This window comes from Ornithorhynchus anatinus, chromosome 10 (assembly GCF_004115215.2).
Source record: "Ornithorhynchus anatinus isolate Pmale09 chromosome 10, mOrnAna1.pri.v4, whole genome shotgun sequence".
Lineage (NCBI taxonomy): Eukaryota > Metazoa > Chordata > Mammalia > Monotremata > Ornithorhynchidae > Ornithorhynchus > Ornithorhynchus anatinus.
In genome coordinates, this window is record NC_041737.1 from 21,339,867 (window position 1) to 21,354,812 (window position 14,946).

Consider the following 14,946-nt stretch of genomic DNA (forward strand, 5'->3'; position numbering starts at 1 on the left):
AAAAGCAAGTGTAAATTGAGGAAAGAAAGGAATCCAGAAGAAAGCTTTAAGGGATGCCCGTGGTTGGAAAGGGAGGCAGAGGTAAAACTAGCCAAAGAGCATGAGAAAAACTGACCTAAAGAAGCTCCCAAGGAAGTTCTGTAGGGGATCTATACCCTAAAATCTTTAAGAAAAGAATAGACATACACAGTTCTCCTGGGTGATTTATTAATTGTCCAGAGGTACATGACTGAGTTTGGTGGTCTTTCAAGGACTGAAAAGCTCTTGTAGATTTTTAATTCTATTATTTCAATGCTCCCAGATACATGATAGAGACTCTGTAAAAATTTTCAGAAGAGTGAGCACATAGCAAAATGGGTACTAAATAGATATATAGCCACAAAATTGAGTTTCTTCTCATTTCTCTGGAGCCAAGTTCTCATATTTAGGTATTCTGAGGTCTCCAAGAAAATAGACAAGACATAGTAATGTGACCATTCTTACACCACTCTAACAGTTAGTCCACCTAAGGTTTATGTTTTTGGAAGACAATGGTTCAAGTCAGGAGCCAAGATCTCTTAGTAAGTACAAAGAATGTTAAAATTGACATTTTACCAGTGCCATCTTCAACCTGCACTATTGGTATTTAATATTTGAGCACACATGTGAAATAGGTCTTAAAAAGTAGATATAGTGGGAAGAACGTGAGAAGCAGCATGGACTAGTGAACAAAGCAATTGCCTAGTCAGGAGGGCCTCGGTTCTAATGTGGGTTCTGCCGCTTGTCTGCTATGTGACCTTGGGCAAATCACACAACTTCTCTATGCCTCAGTTACCTCTTTTGTAAAATGGGGATTAGGACTGAGCCTCAGCATTTAGTATAATGCCTGGCATATAGTAAGTGCTTAACAAATACCATAAAAAAGTGTGTCCTGCTCCAAGCTTTCACATCTGAAATGAGAAAAACACTTTCATGTTTTTGAGAAATGATTCCATAAAGTGTCCTACTGTTCTCACTGAATGTTCTATGGCAAAACTTACTACTGAGAACTAAAATAAAAACACTAGGATCAACTAAATTTTCCTCAAAGTACTGGATATCTGAGCCCACTGTGCAAGGCCACAGGTATTGCCTAAAGCAGGCCACCACTAGGTGAAAGTGGGACCCAGGAGAATATCATCTGCCCATATCTCTTCTGGTAAGTGAAGTTCTCTTCCCAAACTTGGAGATTTGAGATCAGTCATGTCTGAAGAACAAAAACTCCCCTATTTTTCCCTTCTATGTTGAAGAGAGAACTGGTCTGCTTCTCTTCAAATCTCACAGACCAGTTTGACACCCATTCTGTCTCCTGAATCTAAAACTAAAGATGTTACCTATTGTCAAATCACTCTCTCTCTGAATGGTGCAGAAAGGAGAGGCGATATGGAGAAGATGCAGGGGGTAAGGCTATGATGCTCCAGGCCTTTTCAAGTCAGCACCCAGAAACTCAGATGGACGAATCTGCCGTTCTCCTCTGAGCCTCATCCCATATTTACCTTTCCCTACTTCCTAGTATTTGTGAAGCAGCATGGACTAGTGGCAAGAGCACAGGCATGGGAGTCAGAGGTCATGGGTTCTAACCTGGTTCCACCACTTGTCTACTGTGTGATCTTGGGAAAGTCACTCTGTGCCTCTGTTACCTCATCTGTAAAATGGGGATTGAGTCTGTGAGCCCCATGTGGGACAATCTGATTACCTAGTACTTACCCCAGAGCTTAGAAGAGTTCTTGGCACATACTAAGTTCTTAACAAATACCATTATTATTATTACTACTATGTGCCCAACACTGTCCTAAGAGCTGGGATAGATACCAGGTAATCTGGTTGGACACAGTCCCTGTTGCACATGGGACTCGCAGTGTTAATCCCCATTTTTACAGATGGATGTAATTGAGGCACAGAGAAGTTAACCGACTTGCCCAAAGTGAAACAGCAGACAAGTAGCGGAAGCAGGACTAGAACCCAGGTCCTTCTATACTGTTATACACTAGACCACTCTACTTCTCATTAGTTTATTTTTTTCAAGTTGGAATTATGGTGGGGTAGGCATTGATGGGATGAAGGATAGCAAGTGCTCTGCAGACAGTAAGTGCTCAATAAATATGATTGAATGAATGATAAGATCCAGTGTGTTTCACCAATCCCCTGCTTTTTTAGAGGCCACAGTGGGCATCCTACCCTTTACTTCCCTCATGGTGTTGGAAGACACCAAAAGATGGATGAAGATAGGTGTCCAAGTCAGTAGAACGTAGAGGTCCTGATTCTGTCGGGGAAGAGTAAAAGCCCGTGAGTCATTCAAAGCTTGCTGCATCTCCTCACTTGTAAATGAGTTTGTGTGTGAGAGCTTAGTTTGTTTCAAATGGTAGAGGACAAGGGCAGACCAGGAGATTCTCTCCACCTTATTTCCCTACCTTCTGGATCATCTGTGGACTTGAGTCCTCAGCCTTGAATCACTTATAAAATCACCCAACTCCCATTCCCACAGCACTTATGTAGATACCTTTAAATTCTATTGCTTTTCCCCTACATGTAATTTATCATCTGAGGCAGTCTGTTCTCCCAATCTCTTAGCTCTGTGTTCTAAATACTCAGTATATACCATTAACTGATTGATTATAGACTCAGAATTTGGGTCTGAGAGAGAGAAGAAGTGGTGAGAAAAGTTTGTGGGGGTGAAATTAACAGAGGTCGCAGGCTCAAGACGAAAACTAAATCTACTGACATCTTGTTCAGAACTGATTATATGTGTACAATTTTCTCTGTGAACATGTTTACACAATCCCTAAGGCTACACAGAGTACTGAACGAATGTCAACTCTCTCTAATCATTAACATATTTAATTGAAATAAGATTTTCTGTACTCTGCCTATAGTCACTCTAAGGATTGAGACAGACAATGTTTCCGAAAAGACTCTTTTCTGCTCGTTAACATTCATGACAGAGAATCCTTCTAGTAGGATTGGTTTTGGCTGCTGATAGAGCAATACTTAAAAGAAATTGGCTTCTCTATGAAACAGCTGTTCATTGAAACCACTATTCACGGGAATTGGTGATAATAAAATGATAATATTACAACTAGTCTGGGAGCAAAATATATTTTAAGCTGCTCTGAGGTGTGCTGTAAGGGGCTCAATAATTAGAATGGGATGGGTAGTCCATCAGATCTGGTGATTATCTTGCCTGCTTATTTTAAGTAGCCTTGTCAAAGGAAAAATCTAACTAGGAAATGTTTTGCATTCTTTATGTCAGCACTCATTGACATACCCTACCTCATTATTTGCACTAAAGATTCTTTACCTAATATGTTTGTCTCATAGATCTCTGTGAAGCTTTAGCTCAAAGATCATTGGTCTGTAAGCCAGACTGCTCACTGCAGTGATATCTCCCAGTTCACTGTTAGTTTACCTTGTTTGAGACTATGGTTCAGTATGCCAATAATGTTTTTTTCTGCCTTTCTGGTTGTATTTTTCCCAACTTTCAGCTTACCAGACATCAGCTGCTTGGTATCCTGCCATTGTCTGTTCTCCTCACATGAGTGACAACACAATACAGCAGAATACTTGAACTGTGTTACCTGCCCCGTGGAGCTATGTTGTCATGACAATTTCAATGCTGGTGAGCTGACTGAATTCAAGGACTTCATTGTAGATAATCTTGTTCTGCCACTTAATATTGAGTATGGATGTGGCAAAAGTGTAAGTAATTTAAAGTCGGATGTATTTTCTGTCTTAGGTCATGGTTTCACAAGCAAATCGGAAGTTGGGTGCCAAAATAACTTTCAAGAACTTCAATTGCTATGGAATTCTCTGCCCTATTATCACCATATTCTCACAGTCTACCAAAAGCCACAATGGCCTCTTTATTTAGTTTCCTATTGTCAAACAGTGTAGGGACAAGGTAGCAGAATTGGGTGACAACTTGTGTTGTTGATGAAAAAGGGATTTATAGGAGTTCTTTCTTTTTCTTTCAAGTTGACTTTCTTTTTCTTCAAGTTTATTGTCAGTTCATTGAGCTCTGCTGAATCTGCATAGTAACTTTAATAATTTGCTATCTTAGCCTCCCTTATGATTTGTGAGACTGTTGTTGCCTTACTGACCTACAATGGACAAGGAATACTATAACCCTCGTCTACCCAATGCACTATAATGTATCCAGTGATATACGCAGCAGCAGGCAGTATATAGATCGTAAAGGGGAAAAAGACTTGGGTAAAGAGCTAATTAGTAGTCTATTCAAGGCAAGACCATCAGTTTGGGTGGAAAGGAAGAGAAGGATCTGAAAGATGTTGTGCAAGAAAAAAAACAGTCTAATTTACCATAGTTATCGATTAAACAGAAAGAGAAAACCTCAGTATGCCTCCAGACAGGCTCTACACCACAGAAATTTCATTTTCTAGGGCAGGCAGGAATAGATGAGAAACCAGCCAGCAGAGAGCAGCAAGCAAAAAGCAGTTGGCAGAGATGGGCAGCTAGATGGGCACAAGAGCTTGTACCTCTGGGTAACAGCTCTGTCACAGTTCCACTCCAATAATAGGTTCAGTTTTTCACCTCTTGAAATGAAGAAAAACTCCTCCCAGAAGGCCCCTGTGGACTCCATGAATCATTTGCAAAGACACTTGTTTCTAAATTTTGCAGTGTTTAGGGGATTTTTTTTTCTTTTCCTTCACTAAGTTCTCTTGTTAGATTAGAGTTCAAGAGCACACCGCTTTTATCCAAGAGACCAGGTGAGATCCATCCATCTAACTATTCCTGTGTGAAGGCCTCTAGAGCACAGTCAACTGCAAAAAACAACTCCCTAAATCACTGTCTTAAAGACTTCTAAAGATGATCAGAAAATATTCATCTGGAAGAGGTCCCCAATGGATTGAAACTGTATTTTTATTTGATCTAGCAAATACCTCCATCTTTAAGCAGGACAGCATATAACAGGATTAGTCCTACTACACAATAGTGTTCCACTCCATTGGTGATGGGAAAAGGATCAAACTGGACACCTTCAAACTGTAATTTTAACTCAACCAATCATTTCATCAGAAGGATCTTGATTAATTTTCAGTAGAACAGAATTAGCACTTTCCAGATCACTGGACTGTTGATAGGATCAAATGCTTTGGTAAGGTCAAAAAAGGTCATAGAAGTCTTGGAGGTCAGTCAGTCAATCAGTGGTATTTATTGGGCATTCACTGTGAGCAGAGTACAGTATTAAACATTTGGGAGAGTAAAAATCCAATATAATTGATAGTCATGATCCCTGCCTTCAGGGTGCTTGCAATCTAGTGGAGTGATAGATCATGAGATAATTTACAGTCAGGGGAAGCAGCAGGGTATAAGGATGGACTAAAATGCTGCGGGACTGTGGGTGAGTGTGAAAATTCCTCAGGGGTATAGATTCAAATGCACAGGCTAAGCTGAAAGGAAGGAGAATAGGGTGAGGAAATGAGGGATTAGTTAGAGAAGACTTCTTGGAGGAGACATGAGTTTAGGAAGGCTTTAAAATAGGAACAGTGATGGTCTGTTGAATATAAAGGGGGTGGGAGTATTAGGTCAGAGGGAGGATGTGAGCTAGGAGTTGGTAGTAAGAGAGACAAGTTGGAAGTATGGCAGTTAGGTTGGCATTAGAGAAGTGATGAGTTTTATGGGGAAATTAGCAAGGTTAGGTTAGATGGGAAGACTTGTCTTCAGCACTTTTCCTGTTCCTTCTGTGCTGAAGAAATCAAATCTGCTGGGCTGGGCTTTGGTGGCTGGGCTTTGGTCTGAAGCTACATTATGATTTGCTATGCATATTTTAATAAACTGTACCAAAATCTGGGTAATGTTTTATGTGTAATGGAAACTGAAGAGCTTCCACAGTCGGTTCTCCCATGACTCCTTCAGAAGAATGATTTTTTTTATAGCATCTTTGAAGTCTTGTGGCATCCTTGGTGTTTAATATGTTGCAAATAAGCTTATGCAGGCATATGAACATTATGCCCCTTGTGTGATTGGGTATTTATGTGGGAATATCATTATGTTTGGGAGCATTTCCATTTTTCATGGCTTTAATTATGGAAGTTACCTCTTCATTGACAGTACTGAAGACATGCCTCCACACCCCGGCCAGTTGGTCTAGAAGAACATTGGTAGATGTGTTAAGGACTCCATTTACATTCTTCTCTCCATGTATATAGAATTCTCTCCTCCTTTTTGTGATGTATTGTGGTTCCATATACAGCCTACAATGTTGTTAAAATGGTATATATATATCACCATGGAACTTCTTTTGTGATTCATGAGTCTTCAAATTGGCTGTAGTCAGCTATTGCTGAATCTCTCCCTGTTTGGAATTCCAGGTCCCAGGTTCCTTATTTTAAACTGTCTATCCCATCACAAGTTTTGTATAGCTCTCTGCTTTGTAATGATCATGAAACATTTTGGGGTATTGGCAATGATCTATTTCCTTTGAGTATTCATTTAAGTTGAGTCAGTTTCAGTTAACCAGCCTTGATGATTTTCTAGTAAGAATGAATTCTAAGTACCCCTTTCCATTTGAAAGGTGAGCTGAATGTTCATTTCCTCATCTCATACACTATAAGCATGAACTGGTTTAAACATTATAACATTTTGTCTTCTTAAAAGGTTCACTTTGCAGATCATCCTGAACAAGCTACAAAGTAGTCATTTTCATGGATCAAAATCTGCAGACCAACCCCCGATCCCTAGCCTAGTTCTATATCTGATTCCCTCTTACCAAGAATTGAATTATCACTATCTGTCATCATCATTCTTCCTGCAACTGGGCCTGTCTTCCTCATACAGTGGTTAAGTCCTAGACAATAGAGGCCAGTATAATTCCCACTCAAAGCTTCAGGGACAAGACATATAAAGTGGTCAAATCAATTTTACTCTGTGCAAACTTTCCTCATGTAAGAGGAAGCATCTGAAATTTATCAAATAGGCTACTGTAGACTTGCAGTGGAATGACTGTCCAATCTGCCAGTATATCAGCGTTAGAGATAATAATAACTCCAGCATTTGGAAGGTCTGGAACAAATTTAACTAATCCCAAAATGAGATCAATATAACTGTTGGCAAAGATTTTGAGCACTGCCCATGACTTGTTGATTTTTTCACAAGCATTGGTGCCACAGCATTAAATTCCTTAGTGAAATAACTTTCAGATGATTGAAAAAATAAGAATGTTTAAATAAACCCTTAATCCTTTCCTTGAAAGGAACTGATAGAAAATACCTCTCTGATTGTGCAAACAATCAATACAAGCGCAGGTAGTCTGATCACAATTAAAATACTATATAAAATGTATGATATGTGTGCATAGGCTAATAAATTAAGCTTTCGATTTTTAATCTATGAGGGCTCTTTTGCACTATGATTAACAAGTGGTCTCACTGATTCCTTAGCTATGTACCTAATAAGGTTATCAAAGAAAGACCTAACTATAAGTTTGTAATTATAGCACTTTTAGTGTCCCATTACACCCAATTTGCTCCTTTTGATGGCCTTTTTCTCTTCATCTTCCAATGAGCCTTCTATTTTCGAAGATATGGCTGTCTTTGGTGATTGACCTGTTTGATATATTAGCAATGGAAGATTTCATTTGATCACTTCAGCAATGGGTTAGGTTATGTCCCTCTGGACTCTTTAAATCAGTTTCCTGTTTCCCTTGTAGGAAGCTGCCATTTAAGAGAAGCTGAAGGAGTCTATAATTAAAATTTACCTGAGCAGATTTAAATGAAAAATGCCATTTTATACCAACCCTTTAAAATTTTAAATTTCTCTCCCTCCACTATGCCCTGAATCCAATGTGATTTTGATGAGATGATCAAATAGAAAGACCACATCCCATTTGATATCCAATTGAATCTTGAAGGTTAGCAAAATCAGTGGCCCATTAAATTGACTGACAGTATCTGTAAGTGCTCTAAATATGATTTAAAGAATGCTTGTTATAAATAAAATTGATTCTTTAGAATTCCAAAACTGATATAGTGGTCTAAATGTTAATTATAGAATTGTGAAAAGGCCTGCATACAATAACACAAAGGTTATTAAGCTTTAAAAAAATCTTATTAGTTGCTTTTTGCATTAATGAAAGAAGGGAAAGCCAGAAACAACATATCTCACAAAAGAACATTCCTGACACCATCTCCTCTGTGATATTGTAATAATCCATATTTTTTATACTGCTAATAAAATATACAAATGACACTTTCCAAATTCTTCAAGAGCTTGAAAACAGCAGCTCTTAACAAGGCTTAACTGGTTTTGCATAATTTAAGTCAAACTTATGCTGCCATTTCAACTCCACATCAGAGCCACAAGTGGCTGTCAGTCTATTTGAAATCCATGTCATCCAATCCTCAAGAAAACAACATTATTGGCATTTTCATTATAAAATAGTCTATGTTCATTAGCAATTAAAGTTGGAATAGGTGTATTTATGGAGAAAAGAGGAATTAGGCAAAGAAAGGTCTGGGAAAGGGATTGCTTTCCACAAGAAAGGACTTTGTGAAGATCCGGATACTAAGAGACAGCCTCAAAAACAGATAAACCCCCATTAAAATAGTGAGACTTCATCTTTATATACAAATAATGGGGAAGAGAGTATTGGCTCAGGCCCACTCACAGGATCTCACTGACAGAGTAATATCTTTACAAATGAGGGAAAGTTCTTTTTTCTCTGTGTTTATGTGTGTTTGTGTGTATGTCCCCTTTAATACTTTCAATATGAGTGGTGTGGGGTTGGGTGTACATGCATATATGCATGTGAGTGCTCATGTATGTGATTGACCCTTTCTTACTTACAATTGCCAGATTAGAGAACCAGATTATTGAAACATATTATTCAATATACATTTTCAATCTGACACTAAATCTTGTAGATTCAACCTTCACAACACTGTTAAAATCTGCCCATTCCTCTCCATCAAAAGCTCTTTATGTTGATACAAGCACTTAGTCTATCCCACCTTGACCACTACTGTGTCAGCCTCCATGCTGACCTCCATGCTTCCTACTTCACTTAGCTGCATGGATCATTTTTCTACAAAATGTTCACTCCGTGTTTCACCACTCCTCAAGAACTTCCCGTGGTTGCCCATCTACTTCATCATCGAGGACAAAGTCTGTACTGTAGGCTTTAAAGCATTCAATCAGCTTAATAGTAATAACAATAATAACAATAATTGTGGTATCTGTTAAGCACTTATTGTCTGCCAGGCACTGTACTAAGCACTGGCATGGAAAAAATCAAATTAGGTTAGACATAGTCACTGTCTCACCAGGGGCTCACAGCCTCAATCCCCAAATTACAGATGAGGTAATTGAGGCACAGTAAAGTGAAGCTACTTACCCAAGGTCATAGAGCAGGCATGTTCTGGGGCAGAGATTAGAATTCAGATTCTTCTGACTCGCAGGCCCATTAGGCAATGCTCTTTCTCCTTATCTCTCTGATTTGTTAATGAAATTTCACTCCTCTAAATTCATTATACCTCAAACTTGTCTACCTTATATCCAACCGTTTACCAAGAACCTTGCTCTGCCCTAGAACTTTCTCCTTTTTCATAACCAGAAGATGATGACGCTCTCCATCTTCAAGGCCTTATTTATTCATCCATTCATTCAGTCATATTTATTGAGTGCTTACTGTGTGGAGAGCACTGTACTAAGTGCTAGGGAGAGTACAATATAAGAATCAACAGACACATTTCCTGCCCACAACAAGCTTACAGTCTAGAGATGAGCTTACCTCTTAAAATTACATTTCTTCCAAGAGACCTTCCTTGACTCTCGTCTCACTCCTTCTGCATTACATCTGTACTTGGAGTTGTACTTTTTATTCCCTCCACTCTCAGTCTCATAGCACTTATGTCCATATCCATAATTTATTTATGTATGTCCATTTTATTATTACTAATAATCATATTTATTGAGTGCTTAATGTGTGAAAGTACTTTACTAAGCACTTGGAAGAGTATAATATAACATCAAACACATTCTCTGCCCACAACAAGCTCACAGTCTAAAGGGGGAGACAGGCATTAATATAAATAAGTAGGTAAATTAAAGACAAATACAGATAGATCCATATATGCCATAAGGGAATGGGAGAAGAGAGGAGGACTCAGTCAGTGAAGGCTCCCTGGAGGAGATGTGCCTTCCATAAGGCTTTGAAGTGATGGACAGCAATTATCTGATAATTTTGTTTCCTCCTATAGACTGTAAACTCCCTGTGGGCAGGGAACATGTCTACCAACTCTGTTATATTGTACTTTCCACAGCACTTAGTACAGTGGCCTGAAAAAATTAAGTGCTGAATAAATTTTGATTGATTAATAAGTAAGAGAATAAGACTATATCAACTGCTGCAAAAAGCAGCATGGCCTAGTTGAAAGAACACAGAGGTAGGATGCAGAGAACTGGGGTTCTAATCCCAGCTCAGCAAATTGCTGGCTCTGTGACTTGTCACTTAACTCACTTAAGTCACTTAACCTCTCTGGGCCTCAGTTCTCCTGGTCTCCTTCTCAGACCGTGAGCCCCATGTAGGACAGGGGCTTTGTCCACCCTGATTAACTTGAATCTATCCCAGTGCTTAGAAATAGTAATTGACACTATTGTGTCAAATTGTAATTGACACAAATAGTAATAGTAATTTTCTCTCTTCAAAACCCTACTTAAAACTCACCTCCTCCAAGAGGCATTCCCAGACTGAGCTCCTCTTCTCCCTCTACTCCCTCTGCCATCCCCCCTTTACCTCTCCGCAGCTAAACCCTCTTTTTCCCCTTTTCCCTCTGCTCCTCCACCTCTCCCTTCCCATCCCCACAGCACTGTACTCGTCCGCTCAACTGTATATATTTTCGTTACCCTATTTATTTTGTTAATGAACTGTACATCGCCTTGATTCTATTTAGTTGCCATTGTTTTTACGAGATATTCTTCCCCTTGACTCTATTTATTGCCATTGTTCTTGTCTGTCCGTCTCCTCCGATTAGACTGTAAGCCCGTCAAACGGCAGGGACTGTCTCTATCTGTTGCTGACTTGTTCATCCCAAGCGCTTAGTACAGTGCTCTGCACATAGTAAGCGCTCAATAAATACTATTGAATGAATGACACAAAGTAAGTGCTTAATGAATACTATAGAAGAGCATTTTTTTGAAACTTACACAGAGTCTACCATGCAAAATATCTGACATTCCTTCAGATGTTACTCAAGACTACCACGGTAATGAAAAATAATGCCATACTACTCAGAATTTACTTATGGCCATGATTTATCTGTGGCCATTCAAAGTTCCTTTTTTTCCCACAGTGTGAATTGATTGAAAAGCAATCCTAAAAAATTGAATCAGCATTTAATAAGTATTACACAGGAAAAGCTATTATCACTTCTGGAAATATATCATTACTTATTGCTACCAAATTTCTAAATGAAGGGTATTCCCCATCTCCACTCGAAAATCTGATGTCATTGTTCAAGTTTTTTTATTTTATTCCCAATATCTGGGGAACTTGCTTAAACTGAACATTTAACAACATTCATAGGAATGAGCTAAAAACTACCCCACCTACCATCAAACTTCTTGTGTCTGGAGACAAAGGTGGTTCTCACAAAATGGCTTGTTTCTTCTACGAGGGTCTCAAATTCCAATTTGCTTTGCTGGCTCAATTTGTCCTCCATTTCTGTGGTGCAGCATGTATATTCCTGAGGACAGATGCGCAAGTGTTCCCCTAGAATGAGAAAATAAGATAGACATAATCAAAAATAATGAAGCAGATGTTCAGGGTCACAATTGTCTTTCAAAGAATACAATTCCTTAAACTTAAAATTCTCCTTGGTGCTAACTGCTTCTGTGAGCTACATCAGTTTTAGAATTCCACTGTATTGGTTTTATGTATTTATTGGGTTTATGTATTGAAAGACACAGCTATATGTAGCTAAAATTGGCATTTCTCTCCAAGTCTCCATTCAGGCAGGAGGAATACTTAAGGAGTTCAAGAGATTATTGCTATTTTGGTTTCATTTGAGATGTACCAAGTTATACTTGGTGACAAGACTAGTAATATTTTATTGCTCTTAGTCCTTGAAAACATCAAACAGAATAAATAGGTATTTCAGTGGTGTTGCCAAAGTTAGTAAGTCAGAAAGGGTAGGAAAGGAAGATATTTCCTTGCTTTTGCTCTCGCTCTGACTGAATGCTCTCTGCTCAGGGGCATTTTTAGCAGTTCTCAGATGCCACACATTTCCCTTGGTGTACATTTCTTGTCAAACCCAGAAAATGCTTTACAGAATGGAAGAATGCACTGAAGAGTTTAATTAAAGCTTATGTTGGACAAAAAGGCAATGTAAAAGGTAAAGAAAGTCTCATTTAATTCAACAGATCTATCTTTTGATGTTCCCTGGCAGTTCTGAAAAAATTGCTTTTTTCAATGCAATCTGGAAGTTGAAGCCAATTCTTTAACTCATGAAATTAAAATGCTGTGTTATATGAAATGTGAATTTCTCCTTGATGCAGAACACTGTTTCTATAAGAAATGTTAGGCTCTATTATGGAAGGAAAATCAACCATCCAAGTATGAGAAATAAGTCCCCAAATAGCTTTACACCTCAAATTACTTATTCATTACTGTAAACATGAATAATAATTTCTTGTTCCATAATTACAGGAGATTAGGGCAGGGAGACAGAGAGAATCAAATAAATTATATAAAAAACAATTTGATAAGAACAAATTGAATTGAAATGATGAAAATCATCTACAATCATATATGAGATATAGACTCCATTTAACAGTTCAAAGCAGAAGGATTGCCTTTTGTAACAGAAAATACTCAAAGGGGAAAGAAAAGAATTCAATTGACAGAGTCATCCCATCACTTGATCCTAAAGTTTCTATGCCAAACCTGTTAAAATCTGTTCCCGTTCATGAATAACTCAAACCAGTGAAAATGGCACATCAAAGAGCCTCTACATGCCAGGGTGAGGAAAGTGAGAGAAATGTGTCATCTGGTTTTCTCATCACAAGACCTAGACAGTGGTATTATTGATTTACAAGTCACACAGTTTGAAAGGTCTGGTAGTGAAATGTCTCTGTTTAGTTAAGAGTCAGTGTTTGTTTAAGCAGAAGTAACACTTTGAATTTGGAAAGGACTATGTTAATGTAGGTGCTGCAATTTTCACTGTAATCGATGTATGTAAAACCACTCTTTCACTACTGCTATCTTGGTTAGCTTATTTTTCAAAGCAGAGCTTATTATTTTCTTTTTCTATCCTATTTGGTTCTCTCAAACAACAAAATATATGCTGCTCTTTTTCATTTTAGTGCTGCTTAAAACGTGAAATAACTGTAGAGTCACTGCTAGCCATAAACACCCTTTCATTAATTTAGAAAGAAAAAACAGAAAGGAAAATAGCAACCATTAGCCCATTGAAATTTTCCCACCACTTCTCAATATTTCATATGCCACTGTTAAAATACTAATTTTTATTTACTTCAGTTTTATGCAAGCCACTCACCAGGGGCTAGAATGATTCATGTTGAACAAATGGTAAATGTATTTATTAAATTTGTGCAGCACCTTAGAATGCTGATTCATTTTACTGCTGCCCAGGAGGAGATCTGCTGGTAGGTAATAGCAGGTATCATTAAATCAGCCTGGCATGTACAAATATTTGCCTAATTCCTATGTATATTATGAGGCTATAATGAAATCCTATAAAAGGACTTTATTAAACTTCTCAGAATAAAAATGACATAGCAGGTAAAAAACAGCATTTTACAATTTAGATTATAATCCATTTGGGTTAATCTATGAATCTCTCCCTAGCAGGAACACTGCCGATTCAGATTGGAAAACAGCAAGATTCACCATAAAGAGCAACTTAAAGAAATTAAATTAATTTCTAGATTCAAATTGATATCAGGCATCTGCTGATGTTAGGCGTCTGCCTAGTCTATAATGAATGGTAATAAAATAATAGTAATTGTAGTATTTGTTAAGTGCTTACTCTGTGGCAAGCACTATAATAAGTGCTAGGATGATTCAACTTAATCAGGTCAGACCCAGTTCCTGCCCCACACAGGACTCACAGCTCAATAGATGGAGATAGTACCTTTTTCTGGTTAGGTTTTGTGGATCTCCTAGGTGATGTGTACCAGATTGTCTTTTTCATTTGAGGTACCCCTCTAAAATAGTAAGAACTTCTTGTTAACCAGATGTTAACTAGAGTAAGGGAATCAGATTAGACCCAACCTGAAGAAATAAAAACCAGTAGCATGAATCAGAACAGATCCCAAATTGATAAATTTGTTTTCTTAATCTCCAACAATCCCAATGGGTAAAGATGCCATCGTTTAGAAATAATAAATATTCTATAGCCAAGCTACAATTCATTTCCTGAAGGACAGGCCACTACGGACCAAAAGTGGAACATTATTTCACTATCACTTTTATCACTCACTGGGAGCAAAGTACTAACAGTGACTTCCATGTTTTTATGACTATCGTTTGTAAAAATTGAAAAAGTTGTTCAAAACCACCACCCCACAGAAACTTCTCCCATGAAACTAATAGAATATCTGTCAAACCATGGGTCATGAAGAAAACATAAGAACCATTTGCTTTACTGTTAATGATGCTCACTGCAGTTACCTAAAAGCAGGATGGCTAAAAGAGTCAGCTGTTCTAATAACAGTGTTTGTAAAGTGATTACTTGGGTCAAACACTGTATTAGTTACAAGGTAACCAGTCAGACATATCTCTGTCCTTCAAGGGATTCATAGTCTAAATGGAAGGAAAGCAGATATTGAATCCCTATTTTACAAGTGGGAAAACAGAGGCACAAAGCAATTAAACAACTTGCCCCAAATAACTCAGCAAAGTAGTGGCTGATCTGGGTTTTCAAACCCAGAACTTCTAACTCCCAGGCCTCG

General features: G+C 38.1%; 1 protein-coding gene across 1 annotated transcript in view; it reads right to left on the reverse strand.

Annotated features, from left to right (window-relative positions):
* GPC6 (glypican 6) overlaps nucleotides 1-12,272 on the reverse strand; it is a 719,587-nt gene extending 707,315 nt beyond the window's left edge. Inside the window, exons 1-2 of the mRNA XM_039913281.1 lie at nucleotides 12,188-12,272; nucleotides 11,585-11,743 (exon numbers count right to left, since the gene is read on the reverse strand). Coding sequence (XP_039769215.1) covers nucleotides 11,585-11,743; nucleotides 12,188-12,272 — 244 coding nt within the window. The remainder of the gene's footprint in view (nucleotides 1-11,584; nucleotides 11,744-12,187) is intronic.
* Nucleotides 12,273-14,946: the final 2,674 nt, after the last annotated feature.